The sequence below is a fragment of the Dendropsophus ebraccatus genome, chromosome 4 (assembly GCF_027789765.1).
Source record: "Dendropsophus ebraccatus isolate aDenEbr1 chromosome 4, aDenEbr1.pat, whole genome shotgun sequence".
Classification (NCBI taxonomy): domain Eukaryota; kingdom Metazoa; phylum Chordata; class Amphibia; order Anura; family Hylidae; genus Dendropsophus; species Dendropsophus ebraccatus.
The window spans coordinates 39,872,564-39,894,461 of record NC_091457.1 but is presented as its reverse complement, the minus strand read 5'-3'; the positions used below and the strand labels follow the sequence as shown (position 1 = coordinate 39,894,461).

Sequence of the window (21,898 nt, the reverse complement as noted above, 5' to 3'; positions counted from 1 at the left end):
CTATTTTGTAGCCTTACAAGATAGCCTGTACTCAAAGTGTAAAGTATGGCACCCAGCCATACTTTACATTGTGCTCTATGGCTAACTGGAGCGCCGGCACACCCGAATGTGCCCTCAATCCAATTAAAATAAAGGTATAATCATCCAGCCAATGCTGCAGTATCGGCCAGGTGAACATCTCAGACATCGGCTGATGTTTGACCCGGCCGGGTCAAACAACGGCCGATGTTCATACAGCGTGTGAACATGGCCTATTACTGTAAAGTAATTTGACAATTTAGTAGCTTTAGTGGCATCAGGGTCTGAGCTAGAGATAATGGGGACCTGTGCACTCTATAAAGTACTTGATCAAGAGCAATAAAAAGGTACACTTTAAATGCCAAATATAATATCACTATCTAGTATTTAAATAATACCATAATACAATGACCAAGAAATATTCTAAGGCTATGTTCACACATAAAAAGTATGTGTGAGCATAAAAAGTATATTGTGTAAACATATATTCTAATTTCGGAAGATTGTTCCTATTGTTAATTTTGTTCTCATAACCTGATTTCACATGCATACTGTCAATTGTACAACGTTAAAGGGAACCTGTCACTCAGGGGCGTAACTAGAAATGGCTGAGCCCCATTGCAAACTTTTGATTGCCCCCCCCCCCCCCCCCCCGCATTAGTCAGTATTACCACCACATACTGACTAATACCACCACTTCTACTGAATTAAATCCACTGTACAAAGACCAATATCACCTCATACAGTGACCTTATAGCAGCAGATATCAGGTCTAAACCATAAGTGATTGCAGTGCAGTTACAGTCAATGACTCACAGGGGGCGTCTTCTCCAATCAGAGCTGCTCTCTTTGACTCTTCCTCTTCATCCGGCCCGGTCCATCATGAGGACTTCTCTCAGTCACAAGTCATCCCCGTAGGATCTGCCACGCAAAATTTTAGGCTCTTCACTCATGCACCATCATTATCCTTCATATTTATACTGCCTCATCTGTGCCCTCATATAGTGGTTAGTTCTGTATCCATATAGTAGTTAGACCCTTCTGTGCCCCTGTATAGTAGTCTGGCCCCATTCTGTGCATCTCTATAGTAGTTAGGCCTCCATGTGCAGCTCCCATGTAGTAATAGGCCCCTCGATGCAGTCACCATATAGTAAGGCCAGCCCCATTTTTGCCTATATGTACTAACTATATACCACTCAAAGCAGCCCATCTATAGGTCCTCCGTGTCCATCTATGTGTCCTAAGTTTAGCCCACCCTTTGTGCAGCCTCTGTAATATAGGCCCCTCTGTGCAGTATATCCCCCCCTTTGTCCAGCCTCTGTGTAGTATATTACCGTCTTTGCTGTATAGTTCCATCTTTGTAATAAAGCCCCCTGTAGTATCGCCCCTCTTTGTAATAATGCCCCTCGTTGTAATAAAGCCTCCCCTGTAGTATACCCCCTCTTGGTAATAAAGCCCCCCCCTGTAGTATAAACCCCCTTAAAAATAAAGCCCCCCCCCATAGTATAGCCCCTCTTTGAAATAAAGCCCCCCTGTAGTATAGCTCCCCCTTTGAAATAAATACCACCCTGTAGTATAGTCCCCCCCCTGTAGTATAGCCTCCCCCTGTAGTATAGCCCTATGTAGTATAGCCCCCTTTGTAGTATAGCTCCCCCTGTAGTATAACCCTATGTAGTATAGCCCCCCTCTCTAGTATAGCTCCCCCCTGTAGTATAACCTCATGTAGTATAGCCTCCCCCCTGTAGTATAGCTCCCCCTGTAGTATAGCTTCCCCCTGTAGTATAGCTCCTCCCTGTAGTATAGACCCCTCCCTGTAGTATAACCCCCATGTAGTATAGCCTCCCCTCTGTAGCATAGCCTCCCTTCTGTAGCATAGGCTCCCCTCTGTAGCACAGCTTCCCTTCTGTAGCATAGGCTCCCCTCTGTAGCACAGCCTCCCCTCTGTAGCACAGCCTCCCCTCTCCCAGTGAAAGTAGTGAAAAAAAAAACAAAAAACCAACTCACCTCTCACCGGATCCCAGCAGCTTCCAGTGGCGCCCTCTCCCAGCGCCCGGAAGTCACCTGGTGCGAGGTTCCCTCTAGCTATACATGCGTCTTAAAGACGAACGCACAGCTAAAGGTTACGCTTGCCCAGGGATCTGGTATTTGAATGCCAGATCCCCGGGAAGGCTCCCCTTCAGTCGCGGTCCGGCTCCGGCGGCGCTACACAGACACTGGAGTTGTGTACATCGCAGCTGTGAGCGCTCACCAGGAGCACTCACATTGAAGGAGCAGCACCTTCACTGTGGTCGGCCCGATCGGCCGCCGGGTGCTAAACAGGATATCAGGGGGCCCGGGTCTGGTCTATTACAGGATCGGTACCCGGGCCCCCTGATGCGGCGGGCCCCGTAGCAACGGCTACCATTGCTACGGCGGTAGTTCCGCCACTGCTATCACTCTCCGTGCTGGGGTGAAGGCCGCACGACTTCCGCTAGAGCTTTGGATACTTACCCCACCTCAACAAGTCCCGTTCCTGCGTTCCTGGAGCAGGTCCCGGGACGGAGATATCCTTGTCAGAAGCCCGGCACACGCACTGCATAGATGAGTTCGACGCCCATAGAGAATGACGGCTCCATTGCAGGGCCGGGACAAGGAGTTTTGGTGCCCTAGGCAGAGAAAGCAAATGCCAACCCCCCCCCTGCAAAAAAGAAAAAGAAAAAGAAAAATTATATATCTGCATAAAAAAGACTATATATATGTACTGTATATCTCTAAACAGCCATCATAGTTACCAAATAACATTAGGATAAAAAAAAGCTAATATTATTACCGCTATACTGATAATCTAGTATACAATAAGTAGACCAATAATACCAGTATACTGGTAACAGATAATACCTCCACATCATGACCACTACCATTGCCACCACATAATGACTAATACCACTATACGGTCACTGAATCCACTATGATAAACAAAAATGTTACCAATAATATCAGTATTCACAGGACAAATAAGCTTGTCACACATTGACCACTACCATCATACACCATAACCGTCTGTTACAGGCTTTCCATGTCTGTGTTCCATGCAGCCTAAAGGGGTTATGCACTGGATGATTTCTGGTCACATTTCCTTAAAGCACTTGGTATCGGACTTGGTTTCTTACTGTCTATAGCTCATGACATGATGCTCACATACTTCTGCATTGTTCATAGTGCATAGTCTAGGAAGCTCTGTGTGATGGCTTTACTTCACATTCACAATGTGTTTTAAACGCTTCGGAAACTACACAATTTCTTTACCAAGAGCTGTGCCATATTGCCAACAATCCCAGCAACATTACATGGCTATCGGTGAAGAAATGGGAGTGTGGTTTTGTCGACATTCGGCACAAATGCAACATTCTGGTCACAAGTTTTTTTTATTTTAAAGGGGGAAGAAACACCATAGTTTAATGTGACATGTAAAGGCTGTTTTTTTTAGAGAATCGGAGACCTCCTATGTGGCGGATTACTGATGGATAGCTATGATGTTCTGCACTGTTGTATTGTGTGTTAGGGACCCACAGTACAGACCTTGGTCCCTTCTCTCCCTGCTCCTGTCTCCTTATCTGTGGCTTAAAAGCAGCAAGTCTAATGCTGCGTTTACACGAAACGATAATCGGCCCGATCGTACGATTAATTATGTTGGAGTAACGATTTTTTTTTTCATAACGATCATCGTTTAGATGTTACGATATATCGTACGGAAAAATCGTTTTGCGATCGCGCGCCCGCAGCCCGGCCCGCCCGCAGCCCGGCCCCCCCCCCGCAGCCCGGCCCTCCGCTCGCAGCCCGACCCGCCCGCAGCCCCGCCCCCCGCCCGAAGCCCGGCCCGCCCGCAGCCCCGCCCCCCGCCCGAAGCCCGGCCCTCCGCTCGCAGCCGGGCCCGCCCGCAGCCCGGCCCTCCGCTAGCAGCCCGGTCCCCCGCTCATTCCCGGCTCCCCGCTTCAGCCAATCAATGCAAGGCAGCACTGATTGGCTGAAGAGGAGCCGTTTGAAATTCCCGGCTCCCCTCTTCAGCCAATCAGTGCACTGAAGAGGGGAGCCGGGGATGTCGGAAGACCTGCTACGCGGAGCAGGTAACGTATGCTCGCGGCGGGGGGTATCGGAGCGGCGGCAGGGGGCTGCGGATGAGCGGGGGGCCGGGCTGAGAGCAGGGGGCCGGGCGGCGGGCGGCCGGACTATCGTGCGACAACTGTTTACACAGAACGATCGGCAATTTTTTTGCGAACGACGAACGATGATTTGATAACATGTTGAAAGATCAAAATGAACGAATTCTCGTTCGTCGTTTGATCGTTCGCTGCGTTTACACGTACGATTATTGTTCAAATTTGATCGTTATTGCGTAAATTCGCACGATAATCGTTACGTGTAAACCCAGCATAACCCTTTCAATACTTTCCTCCAGACATCCCTATTACATTAACTACAGAACAGCAGTGTAAGAGTAAGATCTGACTGCTGCAACAAATAAAGATAAGAAGACAGCCATAGCCAGTGAGTGGAGCCCCCCACCCTTCCCATCCCAGGGTGTGACAGGACTGCTGCCCCCACCTCAGAGTACATGTGTCCTGTCACAGACCCTCCCACATGTACAAGGAATGGTGCCCTGCATAAGAGAAGATAAAGGAGGAAGAGGTTTACTCACACTCTGCTCTGTCAGGACGGGTCGGCCGGGGGAGGGGCGCTTCCTCTCGGTTGCTGTGTCCGTGCACAGAGGAGCTTATGGAACTGTGGGAACTTCCTCCTGCCCTCTGATCCACCAATGAGCAACAGATGCCAGCCAGAGCGGCCTCAATGACATCCAACTGGCACCGTCCCTGGGGGGTGTGCAGGCTCTCCTCTCCTGCTTGGTCTGGACATCATGTGACAATGGTGAGAAGCATAGCTGCAGGTCCGGAGCCAAGCAGAGAGATGAGTGCAAGTGCCTACTGCAGGGATAGAGCCTGCAGCCACTGTGGAGGCAGAGCGGAGAAGAGTTTCTGATGTAGGTGAGGTCGGGTGGGAGGCCGTCAGGGGGGGCGGCTGGGGGATGCCAGTGACATGTGAACGCAGAGGGCGCCAGGTGGAGCAGAGTAAAATCTAATTTGAAAAAGGTCAAAATTGTGCCCCCTGTAATTCTGCACTAGATGGCGCCCTGGGCCATCACTTACTCCTGCCTACCCTTTGTCCCAGTCCTGCTCCATTCATTCTCTATGGGCATTGGACTCATCTATGCAGAGCGCGCGCCGGGCTTCCGACTAGGATATCTCCGTCCCGAGACCAGCTCCAGGAGCGGGACTTAACAAGATGGGGTAAGTATCTGGGGCTCTAGCGGGCGGGGTCGGGCAGCCTTTACCCTGGCATGGGCCGTGACAGGTTCCCTTTAACTACAAGATGGTGGCTTTAAGTAGGTGAGTAAAATATAGTTCATTATCAGGAAATACTTCTGTATAGTTGAGATCTGTGAGAAAGCCATTGACAGGTATTGATTACCAAGCACTCCTGTATCGTACATTTTTCAGAGTGTACCCCTCCCTTGGTTTACTTTGATTGTGATAAAGCTGGAAAAACAGCAAAAGGAGCAGAGTGTTCTCGGACCTGTGATACATCAACTGTACAGTGTGTGAGTATAGAGTACTTCTGCTTCAAACCATTTATTCTTATTTTCTATGTTTTCATCTAGTTTGGAATATTAGCAACATTTATGTAATCTATTACTCTTTGTTTCCTCATATTCCTATTGCTGACCCCTGTACCGTGACAGTACAGCCCACTGTGTGTATCAGGCTGCTTATGTCCAAAAGGATTAGTTCTACATGGGAACAAAACTTGTATAAAGGAAGATGAATGTCCATGCGTTCACAATAAGACAAATTACTACTCGGGCGATGTCGCCACAATACATTGCAATAAATGGTGTGTACACTTTATGCATTTACGCTACATTTTATACAGTGTAAACAAGCCACTATACAGTAACAACTGCTTGTATTCATTATGTATTTATTATTACTGGTATTGTAACCTAGAGGTTTCAGAAACACACACACACACACATATATATATATATATATATATATATATATATGTATATATGTATGTATATGTATATATATATATATATATATATATATATATATATATATATATGTGTGTATATGTATATATCGGTATAATCAGGTGGGTGCCAGCAAAAGTACCAGGATCCCGTGGTGCTTGGCTGAATATATGACAAATAGTAGCGGCACTCCAGTTGCTTCAGTGAAGGTAAAGGTGATTTATTTCATGAACAAAACAACACAGCAGCGACGTTTCAGTCCTATCAGTAAGGACTTTTTTCAAGCTAGTGAGAACACACCCCTCTCGGGGTTATATAACACACAACACAAGTGAAATCAATTAGATACATCACATGATCGGCAAAACTTTTCAAAAAATTGGTTTCAGTGTTATACATATCAAGTGTATAGAATATTACAAAAATAAAAATTGTATTTGAATCTTCTTCGTGTAGATACAGTGTCCTTATGGGGACCACTTCGTGTCCCAAATTTGTGCCAAAGTCCATAAGTGCAAGTACTCATTTGTGCAAAAATATCCTGGAATATCCAGAGAATAATTACATAAAGAGATGGGCAACAGTGTTCACTCCATACGCGCATTTTTCTCTGCCAAAAAGAGAATCTTTTGTTGTAATGTCACTCAAAAAAGGCAACTAAGTGCGTGTCTGTCTGAATGACGTTCTAAATTGCAAAATAGCCGCATGCTGATACTTTTCAGCGCAGACCCATATAAAGATGAAATGACTCGTGACCACTATGGAGGGCTCACCTATTAACACAGCTGCGTACAGTAAGGATCTCTCCCACCATGCGCAGAGTGGAGATCATATTCCCCACCTCATCCAAACGTACAGCCGGGAAATTTCACTCCGAACCTGTGGGGGCTCTTCTGGGTCTTGTAAATGTAATGGTGTTTCCAGGGTCTTGTGCAGCTTTGAATCGTGGTAAAGGGGATAATTGTACTGGCAGAGTATTTAACGCTGGGTGATCACTGCTCTCCCATCTCCACAGGTAGCTTGACAATAATCTATGAATAAGAGAAAATCAGGTAAGTATATACATGTTGTGTGAATTGGTGCTCTAGTGTTATTCTCACACTCAGTTTAAAGCATTTCACAACATTTCTTATCACAGAGGGAAACTTATTTACAATATTTAGGCATTATTTTAAATTCAATGTTTAAGCCATTCGGCTTTAATGTATTCATGCGGAAAATCCATTCTAGTTCTTTTACTTTAAGACGTGTATGCCTATCTCCCCCTCGGGGTAATGTTGGAACTTGATCAAGTAAGATACATTTTACGTCATTTTTGCAATGTCCTGCTTCGGTGAAGTGTTTGGATATAGGCAAATCAAGACGTTTCTTCCTTATGGTATATCTGTGTTGGTTCAATCGCGTCTTTGCATCATATGTGGTCTCGCCTATGTACCTAAGATTACATGGACATATTAATAAATAGATCACCCAATCTGATGTACATGTCAGGTACCTTCTAATGTCATACACTTTGCCCGTTTGTGGATGTGTAAAATTGCAACCTTTGATCATGTAGCGGCAGTTAACACAATTCAGACATGGAAATGAACCAACTTTTCTAGGACCCAAGAATGTATCCGGTGTATCTTTCCCTTTCCTTGTCTCTGCGGACACCAATTGGTCCTTTAAGTTGCGTGGTCTTCTATATGATAATAGAGGTCTGGTCTGAAATTCCCTTATGTGTGGATAACTGCGCTGTATGTTTGTTTATAATCTGCCCAATCTCTTTGCTTCTAGAGGAGAATGTAGACACAAAATGGGTCTGCGCTGAAAAATATCAGCATGCGGCTATTTTGCAATTTAGAACGTCATTCAGACAGACACGCACTTAGTTGCGTTTTTTGAGTGACATTAGAACAAAAGATTCTCTTTTTGGCAGAGAAAAATGCGCGTATGGAGTGAACACTGTTGCCCATCTCTTTATGTAATTATTCTCTGGATATTCCAGGATATTTTTGCACAAATGAGTACTTGCAATAATGGACTTTGGCACAAATTTGGGACACGAAGTGGTCCCCATAAGGACACTGTATCTACACGAAGAAGATGCAAATACAATTTTTATTTTTGTAATATTCTATACACTTGATATGTATTACACTGAAACCAATTTTTTTAAAAGTTTTGCCGATCATGTGATGTATCTAATTGATTTCACTTGTGTTGTGTGTTATATAACCCAGAGAGGGGTGTGTTCTCACTAGCTTGAAAAAAGTCCTTACTAATAGGACTGAAACGTCGCTGCTGTGTTGTTTTATTCATGAAATAAATCACCTTTACCTTCACTGAAGCTGGAGTGCCGCTACTATTTGTCATATATATATATATATATATATATATATATATATATATATATACATTTGTATAAGTATGTATATATATATATATAAGTATTGGAAGTATGCCGTCTTCTGCTACCACCTGGTGAATATAGAAACTGCAGGGCATAAACATTTGCTCTTTTGAACCATACCTAAATTCTCAAGATACTTTTCTTCAAATGGGAATCGTACTTGACATCCACTTGTGCTTTATAATTATTATATCTCACTTTTTACAATAAGTGATATATTTTACTTAGGATTTTCATTTGCATCAAAGAACATTGTGGCAACATCTTAAAAATTTGCCTTTTTTAACAGTGTATGTAGAAACAAGACATGGGTGTGTGAAGGCAAAGCAGAAAAGGGAATATGTACGGTGTATGGAGAAGGTCACTACATCACCTTTGACAATAAGCGTTACACAACCAATGGAGATTGTGAATATACTTTGGTTCAGGTACAGTGTGAGATGTGCAACAGAAACCGTCAATGACAAACTTAATGCGAATGTACCATTAATACATCGATTTAGCGTTTTTTTTGCATGAACACCCCGGTGCCGGTCTGTTACCGAGCAGCGGCCCGGGATGAAGCACTGGCAGGCCCCAAGTGTGACAACCCCCCCCCCCCCCTGTAACGCGGCTCCATTAGAATTAATGGAGCCACGTTTCATCACACTGTGCCTGTAGAAAACACAAAAGCATTGTACTAGTGGCAGGGTCTTTTTAATACAGGGCCGTTTTAATATAAGAGTGCCCCCCCCCCCTTCCCTTTTGGCGCCCCCCCCCCCTTCACACACACACACACACACACACACGTTATCAGAATCGGAGCATCACACACAGTATAATGTGCTGAAAGTGCCCCCACACTGTATTAAGAGCCCCAATATACCTTATAACACTATTTCTAATATACAGTGATTATATATTACATCAAAACTGCTCTGGACAAAACAGAAAGATATTACCAATAATACCATTACATAATACCGCACTATAACTACAAGCCTATAACAGAGTGCAATTACATTCAGTGACTCACTGGGGGCGTCTTCTCTGATCAGATTCTGTCCAGCGTGGGCCACCTTGAAGTCTTCTCCTGGCTGTGAATCTTCTCTCCAGAATCTGCCAGACAAATATTTTAGGCTCCAACACATACAGTAGTTAGGTCTCTTGTACCCCTATATAGTAGTTACACCCCTCTGTGCCCCCATAGTTTTAAGGTGTTGCTGTGGTATATAGACCCCATGTGCCCCCATTAGTAGTATATAGCCCCCCTGTGCGCTCTCTCCAGTAGTATATAGCCCCCCTGTGTGCTCTCCAGTAGTATATAGCCCTCCTGTGCGCTCACCAGTAGTATATAGCCCCTCTGTGCGCCCCCCCAGAAGTATATAGCCCGCCTGTTCATTTCCCAGTAGTATATAGCCCCTCTGTGCACTCCTCAGTAGTATATAGCCTCTCTGTGCGCTCCCCCAGAAGTAAATAACCCCCCCGTGCGCTCCCCCAGTACCACATAGCCCCCCCGTGCTCTCCACTAATAAAATATAGCCCCCTGTGCTCCCCCAATAGTATATAGCCCCCTGTGCACTTCCCAAGAAGTATATAGCCCCCCTGTGTGCTACCCCAATAGTATATAGCCCACCTGTGCTCCCCCAGTAGTAAATAGCCCCACTTTGCACTCCCCAATAGTATATGGCCCCCCCTATGTGCTTCCCCAGAAGTATATAGACCCCTGTGCTCCCCAATAGTACATAACCCCCTGTGTGCTCCCACAATAGTATATAGTGCCCCCCCCGTGTGCTCCCCCTCCCATTTAAGATTAAAAAAACAAACACTTCTACTCACCTGGGTCCACGCGTTTATCTTCTATTCACTCTTGTGGCTGCACTGCAGCGGTCACAAGAGGCCGCACTTCCCTTACCCTGGCATCAGCGCTCCAGTGACGTCGGGCGCTGACACCAGAGGGAGAGTGCAGCCTCTTGTGACCTCTTGTGACTTGCGGCCACAAGTATAACTGACAGGAAGGGGGCCAGCAGCTGCTGCTAAAGGTACAGTGCAGCCTGTGGGGCCTGCAGGGGGCGCCATGGATGGGTAAGTAGATTACCCATCCATGGCGCTCCCCCCTGACAGGCTGGTGGCTGGAGCCCTGTGCGACCGCACTGGTCGCACATAGCAAACGCCGGCCTGCTTGGGGGGCCCTTTAACCAGTGAGCCCGGTGCATGTGCACCTTTTGCCCTCTGGTTAAAGCGGTATAGTGGTATCTTCTGTATCTAACATTCTATACTGTATCATCTCATAGGATTACTGTGATATCGATCACTTAACGAATGGAACATTTAAAATTATCTCAGAAAACATTCCATGTGGGACAACAGGAACATCTTGCTCAAAAGCTATTATAGTCTATCTAGGAGTAAGTATTGTCTTCAACAAAAATATCTCATGAGTGATACAAGTGTTAATAAAAACTACTGAATAAAGAGGGAAAAATGGATATATCACATATCTGAAACCGTTGTAAGTACTGTTGACCGAGCATATTTGCTAGAGCATTGGGCTATTTAAGAATGCTTGATGCTAAAGTGCTTGGAAGTAAAAAAATAAAAAAAAAAAATAATTAAAAAAAAAAATAAAAAAAAATAAAAGCTTATTGAAAGGTTGATACCTGGTTAAATGTTTGAGTCCCCCATTGTTTTTAATGGATCTCATCAAGCACTCGAGTGTTAAAAAATAATCGATTTGAGTAATGAGTGCTCAAGGAATTTATTGCTTGAATGACTATGGTTATAAGTAGAGATGATTGAATTTACAGTATTAACTAAGCAAAATACTTTGATAGCTCGGCAGGCGACTTATTAGCCTGCAGACTTTGAACCTCTGGGTGCTTAGAAAAGCTAGATCCGGTCCTAAGATTCCCAGTTTCCCAGGAATAAATCCAGCTTTTCCAGTATTAGATGAGATCTCTATGAAATTCAGATTTTTATGTAACCAGAAGCTTACCCAACTTTAATGTCTTTTATATGCTTTAGGCTATGTTCCCACACAGTATTTTTGCTCAGTATTTTGGTCAGTATTTTGCAACCAAAACCAGGAGTGCATTGAAAACACTGTTGATCTTGAGTGGATGGCCGCCATTTAATGGCAAATAATTGCCATTATTTTAAAACAACCGCTATTGTTTTGGTGTTTACAATGTGTTAGCTCTTTGTTGACAAATAAATAATTATTTAACGTTTTCTTTCTTTTTATTCAGGCCCATAAACTTATTCTCACAGATGGAGGCTTAGAGGTTGTGGAAAGATCCATTAATGTTGATATTCCTTACAAGACTCGTACTATGGGCTTGTATCTAATCATTGAGACCAAGATTGGACTTGTTATAGTATGGGATCGAAAGACAAGTATTTACATCCACCTAAGCACAGAATTTAAGGTAATATTTAAACATAATTTGTAAATTGAAAGATAGAACAGTGTGCAATGCTCCCTATTCAAAGAAGACTAACTCAGACCATTGCAAGTTCATGTAACATATCTTCACATAAAGTGGCCCCCAAAAAATTAGATTTTAGATACAATTTTTAGATATGGTACAGAAGATTAACCCCTTGCTGCAACATGACGTTCCTGAAACATCATGCTGTCCCTAGTGGCGATCGGGCAGCGAGAGGAGGCTTTCTCACACAGCTTCCTCCTGCTGCCCCTGCACTATTAACCCCATAGGCTCTGCGGTCCATGGGATTGGCTTCCTCCGACCCCTCCCCCCCCCCTTCAACCAGCCCCCCCCCCCAGGAGCCATGCAATCGATCGAACAGCTCAGGGGGGGTAACCATAGCAACCCAGATGCTGCCCACTGCATCTGGGCTGCTATGGATTATAACGATCAGGCCCCTGCACTGGTCACTGATCGTTTGAATGAGCTGTCAGTGTACTGACGGCTTATTCACTCTATAATACATTACAGCACTAATCATGTGCGGTAATGTAATATACTATACACCTGCAAAAGTGAAAGTGAAAAAACACACATACATACAAATAAATAAATAAACCAAATAAATAAATAAGTATGAATAAATAAATATACACATTCCCCTTCCCCCCTTTATAAATGATCCCCTATAAATAAAATACATATATTTGGTATTGTCGCGTCTGTAATGACCCTGTCTATTAACCCATTATATTAATTATTCTGCCCAATTAACGCTGTAAAAAAATAAATAAAAGACTAACCAAAATGACATTTTTTTGTTTATCCTGCCCCCTTAAAAAAGATAGAAAAAAGCTATCAAAACATCACATGTACCTGAAAGGTGTACCACTAAAAATGTTAGCTTATGACGCAAAAAAAGCCCCCACACAACTCTATTGGCGAAAAAATAAAAATATTACAGCTCTTGCAATATGCAAGACACAGTTTTTTATAGTATAAATGCCAAAAACTATAACAAAAGCTATATAAAATGGATATCACTGTAACCGTACCGACCTGAAGAATAATGATAACATGTCATATGTAACATATAGTAAACAGCGTACAAAAAATTATGAGAAACAGCTGCTAAATTGTATTTTTTATTAGTACCACCTTATAAAAAATTAAATAAAAAATGAACAGGGTGTCACTTGTCCTCCAGAATGGTACCGATGGAAACGTCATTTTGTCTTACACAAATATTTTGGCACCACAAGGCCTCTGTGACATGACATAATGGCTTAAAAAAACTGAAATAAAAAAGGCCCCAAAGTTTATCATGTCTCTGTTATGTCTGAGGCCTGTGGTTGAGTCAGATGACACACTGTGGCCACATTTGGGAGATTTCTAGAAACAGCGGAATAATGGGAATAAATAGTGAGTTCCATTTCTCAGTTATTATTTTCTGTGTTAGTGGGAAAAAAATTGATTATAATGGAATATCTGCCAAAAAAATGAAAATGTTAAACGTTTTGTATTGCCCCCCCTAAAGTTATACAAATCACCAATATACACTTATTACGGGAAAAGCACATGAAGTGCTTTTTTTCCCTGCACTTATTACTGCATCAAGGCTTCACTTCCTGGATAAAATGGTGATGTCACGACCCGACTCCCAGAGCTGTGCTAGCTGTGGCTGCACATTTGTGGTCGCATTAAATCCAGAAAAATTGTAATAAAAAGCGATCAAAAAGTCGCATTTGCGCAATTAAAGTATTGATAGAAAGAACACATCATGGCGCAAAAAAGGACACCTTACACAGCCGCATAGACCAAAGGATAAAAGCGCTATAAGCATGGAAAAAGAGCAATTTTAAGGAACATATATTTGTTATCAATGGTTTGAATTTTTTACAAGCCATCAGATAAAATTAAAAGTTATACATGTTACATATTGTTGTAATTGTAACGACTTCAAAAACATGTATAACAAGTTAGTAAAAAATGCAAGTGCTATGGCCTTAAGGGGTTTATCCAAGATCTGTCCTGGGGTCCGTTCGGTATGTGAAGCAGTTGTTGTCCTAAAAACAGCTTTTAACTTGCAGCCCTGTGCCAAACGCCGTGGCCTAGAGTATCTGTGCCCTAACTTTGCACCACCGCTCCGTCCCTCCTCCCCACTCTCTTCATCATTAGGAATGCCACTGGCAGGCAAAGTATGGCCATTCTTGCCATCAGCCGTACTTTGTACGGTGTGGAACGCTGCCTTATCTGCTATGGGATGCCGGCCGGAGCGTATACACATAGTACAGTATATGCTCCCACTGAGATTCCATACGGCGCCGCAAAGAACTGACATGTCAGTTTTTTGCGGCCTCAGAAAGACCTGTCAGTTCACACAATGAAACGAGTGGCTCCGGCCACAAGCTTCATTGTGTGCTGTGTGAAGTTCTGATGTGTACCAGCCGGAATGATCTTTGCTGAGACTGGCTGTTCTGTGACCCGGCCGGGTCACGGAACGGCCGGTCTCTCACATAGTGTGAACATAGCCTTATATAACTTTGCAAATGGAGGTTCAGGACATATAATTTAGCTACATTGGAGTAACCATAAAAATATAGAAAAAAATGCATGGGGGAAAATTATTAAAATGCCATGTGTGGCTGAACAAAAAAAGATGTTTAATGGAATCCCCATTTCTGGAACCATCAACTATTGGGAAAATAAGATTGTAGTTTTACTCTGTACACTAACCTGTTAAACTTTATTTAGGGGAAAGTGTGTGGCCTTTGTGGAAACTTTGATGGAAATGCAAACAACGATTTTACCACGAGGAGTCAGTGTGTAGTTGAAGATGTGAAAGAATTTAGAGACAGCTGGAAGGCAACTCCTTACTGCACCGAAGTCTACATATCCAAGGATCCTTGTGTTGTCCATCCATACAGGCTAGCCTCAGCACACAAACTGTGCAATGTTATTATTAGCCATGTATTTGCACCATGCCACAGTGAGGTAAATGCTGAGAGGTTAGATTATTTGTAAAATACTAGCTCACTTTATGCTAACCCTATAGTAATTTTTTCACTCCACTATTACAGGTTGACCCAGAGAAATATTATGAGGCTTGTCTCAGAGACACATGTGCTTGTGACACGGGAGGAGACTGTGAATGCTTTTGTACTGCAGTCTCGGCCTATGCCCAGGCATGTAGTGAAGCCTGTGTGTGTATTGAGTGGAGATCTCCAACTGTCTGCCGTGAGTAGAGCTGTAAGAAAATGGGCTTGTCATTCTATAGAAATGAAGAAAAATAAGACAACCATAGGCAAAAGTGACATTGAGTATTGACAAAATGTGTAATAGCTGCAACATATATATCATTACAGTACAGCAGAGCAGAAAGATATTATCAGTAAATATGCCCCAAGTAGTGGAGTAGCTACCATAAAGGCAGACCACGCCACTGCCACGGGGCTCGCACACTAAGGGCCAGTGCACATGAAGTAAAACTGGCCATCTATGAGAAGCTCGCGCCTTCGCTCGGAAGAATTGACATGTCCATTCTTCTGCGTGGAGAGAAGAGGCCCCTCCCATAAATGGACAGTATAACATGGAGGCTGGCTGAATTCTCCGCCGCGGAATTCCGCCAGTTTTGCTCCGTGTGAACTTACCCTAAGGGGGCCTGCAAGCCCCTGGCCCTTTAAATTTGAACATGTGTGAAGAATGCTCACAGTTAAATGCTGTGGCATTCTGACTGACAAAGCAAGAAGATATTGGTTTCCTGCCCTCCCAGTCTCTCTTGTAGCCAGAGGAAGCCTGCAACTCCAGGCACAAGAGCCCCCATCACCAATACACATACCTGACCTGGCACAGTCTCTCAGCGTTCGTTCTCCCAGCTTGGAGCTGGGAGAACAAAGAACTGCACCTTTGTAAAGGGGGGGGGGGGGGTGGAATCCTGGGGTACCTAATCATATAAAAGTCACAAGAAACAACCTACTTTGTCCTAACTACATGTTTTCTTTATTTTTTGCCCCCATCAGCAATATTTTGTGATTTCTACAATGCAGAAAATCAGTGTGAATGGTTCTATAAGCCCTGTGGTGCTCAATGCATGAAAACCTGCAGGAACCCCAATGGACTTTGTTCATCTAACCTGAAAGGTTTAGAAGGTAAGATCCTCTGTATCAGGAGTCTCAAATACACAGTGGGTCAAAATAAAAAAATTGGACAAAGTCACCGGCCAAATTTGATGTCTGTTGTGAGGCGTGTGTGAGGCGTTCCTGGCACTGTCAAAGCGGAGGGTGGCATTTCTTGCTCTGTCAGAGCGGTGTGTGGATAGGATAGGATGGGACAGGGCAAGTATAAGATAGAAAAGTTTAGGTAGAGAAGCATCCACTTCACAGCTGCATGTACCGTCCATGACACACATACCGCCATCCTAGGGGGACGACTGGGTTGTGGCCTAGTATGCTCTATGCTCTATGTTCTATGGTAGGAAGCATCCAGCATTATGGTCAGCACCTACGAAAGTGATGTGGATGCCAGTGGCCCCAAAAAGTTAATTCCCCCAATAGTGCCCCCATAAGCAGTTAATTCCCACAATAGAGCCCCTCAAATAGTTAGTTCCCCCAATAGTGCCCCCACACATAGTTAATTCCCCCAGTAGTTCCCCCACACAGAGGTTATTCCCCCAATAGTGCCCCTACACACAGTTAATCACTCCCTCTTTTTACCAGGAGGGCTGTAGATGTGAGGGAGCCCCCATATTGTGGTCTTCCTCAATACTGTACATGGGGGGGGGCAACAGTACAGGGCTGCAGCAGATACAATACAAGGGGGACAACAGTACATGGGGGCAGTAGATACAATACAGGGGCAGCAGGTACAATACATGGGGGACAACAGTACATGGGGGGAAGCAGATACATTGCAGGGGAAAGCAGGCACAATACATGAGGTACAGCAGGCACAACACATGGGGGCAGCAGATACTATATAGGGGGCAGCAGGCACAGTAGATAGAGACGAAAGTACATGGGGCCGTAGGAACAATACAAGGGGGGAAAGTACAGCGGGCAGCAGGCACAATACTAGGGGGCAACGGTACGGGGGAGGGGGACAGCTTTCGTCTGTTAGGGCTCAATGGGATTTGTAGAGCCACAGCCTGGAGAACATGTCAGTATGAGAAAAAAACAGATGATTGCATCCTCCCCCCTCCTAGAATTTGGCTATCCTGGCTTCCACAATGCAGCTCCTGAGGCTGCAGGATGAGCCAGCGCAGGACACTTGATGTTGTTGCTACATTGGCCCACGTTAGGATGCAATTAATTCACTTCTAGGCCACAGCCTTAAAACTCCTGCTGCCTAGAAGATTATAATATGGGCGATCTGGCCAGCCAGCCGGACCACCCATATTATATTCCACTGCGACATTCTGCGGGCCAGCTTAATGAAATCCATTGATTTCCGTGGCGGGCCAAAAATTCTGGCACCACAGGCCAGAGTTTCACATGCCTGCTCTATATAATAATATCCAGTCATTTTATCTGGTTATAAATTAGTAATTTTTATGAATAGCATATGATATTGACAATCATGATTAGGGATGAGGGAACTTTTGAAAAGTTCGGTTCGGTTCGATCCGGCGAACTGTCGTGAAGTTCGGATTCGTACGAACCGAACCTAAAATGAACCTTGCTATATCGGCTGAATAATTGCAGCTACAATAGTGGGAGTCTGATAGGGTATAGTTTCGTTTAGTTGCAGTTGCTATTACAATGAAAAAAGTGGAAAAAATCATAGTGCACAAATAGTGAAAAAAAATTGTGATTACACGGAAAATAGGACACAAAGTTCCTTGGACCCAATAGGGTGGAAAACAGACATTTGACAGTAGAAACAGAAGCAGTAATAGTACTGTATTGGACCCAGTATGGTTGAGAACAGACAATTGACAGAGGAGGAGGAGGAGGAGGAGGAGGCAGCAGCACTTGATTGCACCCAGCCCAGTATAGTTGAGAAGAGACTATTTGAGGAGCCGGCACCACTTGATTGCACCCAGGCCAGTATGATTGAGAACAGACTATCTGAGGAGGAGAAGAAGGCAGTATCTGATTGCACACAGGCCAGTATGGTTAGGAACAGACAATTGACGGAGGAGGATGTTCAGCCTTGGAGTGGTGGCCTGGGAATCCTCGCTGATAATGTTGTTCAGCGCACTTTCCAGAACACGGACGAGTGGGATGATGTCATTGATCCCATTGTCATGCCTGCTCACAAACAGAGTCACATCCTCAAAAGGGATCAACAATTGGCAGGAAATGTTCAAAGAAACCTGTGCACTATGAGGTTTATCACATGTGCCATAAAAGGTGTATGACTCAGCCTTCCCCGCTGCACTGCAGAGACAATGTTCCCCCCATTGTCGGCTACAACACTTCCCACCGTTAGTTGACGTGGGGTCAGCCATTCATATATCTCCTCCCTGATGGTCCGGAGGAGCTCCTTCCCACTGTGGCTCAGTTCACCCAGGCTCACCAAATGGAGGACAGCCTGATAGCATCGGGCCTAAAATCGTTGGTAAGACACCCGGGCAGGTTGGACTGCAGTCAAAGCGGGGGATGGTTGCAAGGTGGTGGAGGCAGAACTTGTGCAGAATTTGCCCCCTAAAGCACCGGGGAGGAGACAGTGGTAAGAATGGGCTAACTTCCTGATGGTCTTCTGGGAAGATGTTGACCCAATGGGCAGTAACAGACATGTACTGCCCTTGCCCATAATTAAAGGACCAGACATCAGCACTCAGGTGCACAGTCTTGGACACCAAGAATCCTAATGAGTCGTCAACATTTTTCTACACAAATGTGCAGTGATGGGACAGTGATGGGACTTTTTATTTTTTACAGTTTTTTTTTTTTTTTTTACTTTTTTTTTGCCGCTAAACAGGGTTCTCCGATTTTATTTTTTGAAGCTTTTTTGTAAAGATGTAAATGGAGAGATTTTCACTTAATAAAGTAGATCACCTTGAACACTGAAGTTGCTTTCATGTGTCTTGGTTGATACTCACAGACAGTTGTCACATTACATTTTTAATTAGGCAGCACCCAGGTATATCTGAGGAGACTAACTTAAGGTCTCATCCTAACAGGGGTGACGTCTCACATCTTGATATTCACAGAAAACCAGGATACAAGGGGTTATAGGAGTAATAATCCCTTGTATCCTTGTCTATTCTGTGATTTTATTTGTTATTGTTATTTTAACCAGATTCATTACGAACTTTCTCAAAGTACGGTTCGGGTCGCTCATCCCTAGTCATGATCATGTAGGGAAGGGGAAGACACAGAATTCACAGCTGATCCTTTAATTTTTACATTTCTGTATCTGTGTAATCATTTTGTCTTCTATTTTTAGAATAAAGTAGAGGAGTAATAATAATAATATTTATTTGTATAGCGCCAACAGATTCGGCAGCACTGAGTAGAGTAAATCACACACGCTGTATGAACTTTTTTTTTATATGGAGGATTAAAACATAATTCTTTTTACTTTTATGGCTACACTGAGCAAATGTAGCGGAATTCCACCACTGAAACAGTGTCACACAGGCAGGCTAGATTCAATTCCGCCACATTTACTCAGTGTAAACATACCATTAGCTTTAAAAGCCTTGAAGAATGTTTTGTCTTACAAATATTGTCTATTTTATGTGCCACATGGGTTCTAGAACCTAAGCATCTGCATCTGTCAAACCTCCAGTAGCTGAGGTATATACAGTATTTTCTCTATACTCCCTAACTATAAGTACAGTATACGGCTATGTTCCCAACATGTCTTTTACGCTCACCATTTTGGATGGCCATTAGAGATGAGCGAACCTTGAGCATGCTCGAGTCCATCCGAACCTGAACTTTCGGCATTTGATTAGCGGTGGCTGCTGAACTTGGATAAAGCCCTAAGGCTATGTGGAAAACATGGATATAGTCATTGGCTGTATCCATGTTTTCCAGACAACCTTAGAGCTTTATCCAACTTCAGCAGCCCCCGTTAATCAAATGCTGATCGTTCGGGTTTGGATGGACTCGAACCCGAACCCGCTTCCCTCATCTCTAATGGCCATCATTTTCACAGCAAATATGGCTATTATTTTATAATGACTGCTGTTATTTTCCACAAAAATGACAGCCATCCAAGAAGGCAGCACCACTGCCTGTGATTGACTGAGTGGGCTGTCCCCCTAGAGACAAGAGTGACAGCTCGCTCAACCAACCACTACAGCCTGTGATTGGCTGAGCCTTCCTTCACTGGTGAAGACGACGGGATGAAACCAGAGAGCCACAAGAAGACACTGGGGGACAGGTGAGAACAGTTTGTAACTAATCTGGGTTTGGGGGGCTTGGTTCACTCATCTCTAACTGTAACCATAATTTAAAGAAACTTTTGTCACTACGACATGTCAGAAGTTTGCATCGGTGGGGGGTCCAGGTACTGAGACCTCCGCCAATCGCTTAAACGAAGGGGAAGATGCTCTCAGACCCATATTCTCTTTTATAAACTCACAATACAAGCAGTGTAAGTTATAATAAGACTGTATGGAACCTGCGATATATGGAATTGCCGGAAGTTTCATAGGCTTCCATTACAATTCCATTGACTGCTCAAATTAGCAGTTATAGTTGAGATGAAGGGGCAGAGCAAAGTGTATGTGCCCCTTCATGCTAGCGATCAACTAAGTATTTTAAGCACCTGGACCCCCACCCATACAACTTCTGACATGTCGCTATGACATGTCAGAGGTTTGTCTAAATGATAGTTACACTTCAGTAATTTAACTTTTATTATTGTAATTAGATATTTTATGTTTTGTCTTGTAGGATGTTACCCCCGGTGTCCTGAAGATAAACCTTACTTTAATGAAGATGAAATGCAATGTGTATCCCAGTGTGGCTGCCTGGACAAAGAAGAAAATTACTACGCCCTTGGAGAGAAGGTTGAATCCTGCAATAGCTGTGAAATCTGGTAAAATGTTTTGACTTATAATTTGCTAAGCTGGATTTGCAATGAAAATTTGCGAACAATTATTTAGTTAACTAATGGTGCGTTTACACAGACAGATTTATCTGACAGATCTTTGAAGCCAAAACCAGGAACAGACTATAAACAGGGATCAGGTCATAAAGGAAAGACTAGGATCTATCCTCTTTCAAATCCATTCCTGGTTTTGGCTTCCAAAATCTGTCAGATAAATCTGTCTGTGTAAACGCACCATAAGCCGCACATCTAAAAAAATAAAAAAATAAAAAAATCTAATCGGCACATGCTGCTCCGGGGTCCCCCTCTGTGTCTCGCTTGTCTGCAGCCCCCTTAGCCAATTACTGACTGAGACGGGACAGCTCAGTACCCAATGATTTTCTGGAGAGTAACAGTCTGCTCAGCCTATCACTGGCCACAGCAACAAAAATCCTCCACCTAACAACTAGGTCCAACGGGTGCAGGTCTCGGTAAAAAAAAATCAAGGCAAATAAAAGCACCAATTAAAAAAAAAAAACTGCACAACAAGTTTTAGAATTGCAATGATCCCTTTCTTAAGTGTCTTACATCAAAACAAACATAACATATTTATATAGCACACATCAGCACATTGACGTCATCACATGACAAAAAAAAATCACAGATGAGAGGTAGTTATAACCCACCCCTCTCAGTAACCAGAGAAAAGAGTAACATACACAAATATAAATAAAGTCCCAATGCAACAAATGATCTAAATATAGAACTACATTTTAAAATCCTTGCTATAATTAAAAACAACAACAGTAATATCACTACCTGGTACTTTCAATAGTTTCATTTAATCCATATGGGCTTAGGCTAAATTAACACAACACATTTTTTCAATTAATAACAGACGTTGTAGCAGATTGCCACACTGAAAAAATAAATTGCATTATTTCCGAAGTGCAGTCGCTATTCATTGAACCGCGGCCACACAAAACTTACAGTGCAGACAATGTAAAATGCAGCTCCACATTGTCT

General features: G+C 43.6%; 1 protein-coding gene across 1 annotated transcript in view; it reads left to right on the top strand.

Annotated features, from left to right (window-relative positions):
- Positions 1-21,898, top strand: part of LOC138789263 (mucin-2-like) — a 100,809-nt gene that overhangs the window by 1,918 nt on the left and 76,993 nt on the right. Inside the window, exons 3-11 of the mRNA XM_069967864.1 lie at positions 5,550-5,650; positions 5,792-5,943; positions 8,770-8,908; positions 10,754-10,867; positions 11,708-11,887; positions 14,642-14,881; positions 14,968-15,124; positions 15,907-16,035; positions 20,737-20,881. Of these exons, the coding sequence (XP_069823965.1) occupies positions 5,550-5,650; positions 5,792-5,943; positions 8,770-8,908; positions 10,754-10,867; positions 11,708-11,887; positions 14,642-14,881; positions 14,968-15,124; positions 15,907-16,035; positions 20,737-20,881 (1,357 nt within the window). The remainder of the gene's footprint in view (positions 1-5,549; positions 5,651-5,791; positions 5,944-8,769; positions 8,909-10,753; positions 10,868-11,707; positions 11,888-14,641; positions 14,882-14,967; positions 15,125-15,906; positions 16,036-20,736; positions 20,882-21,898) is intronic.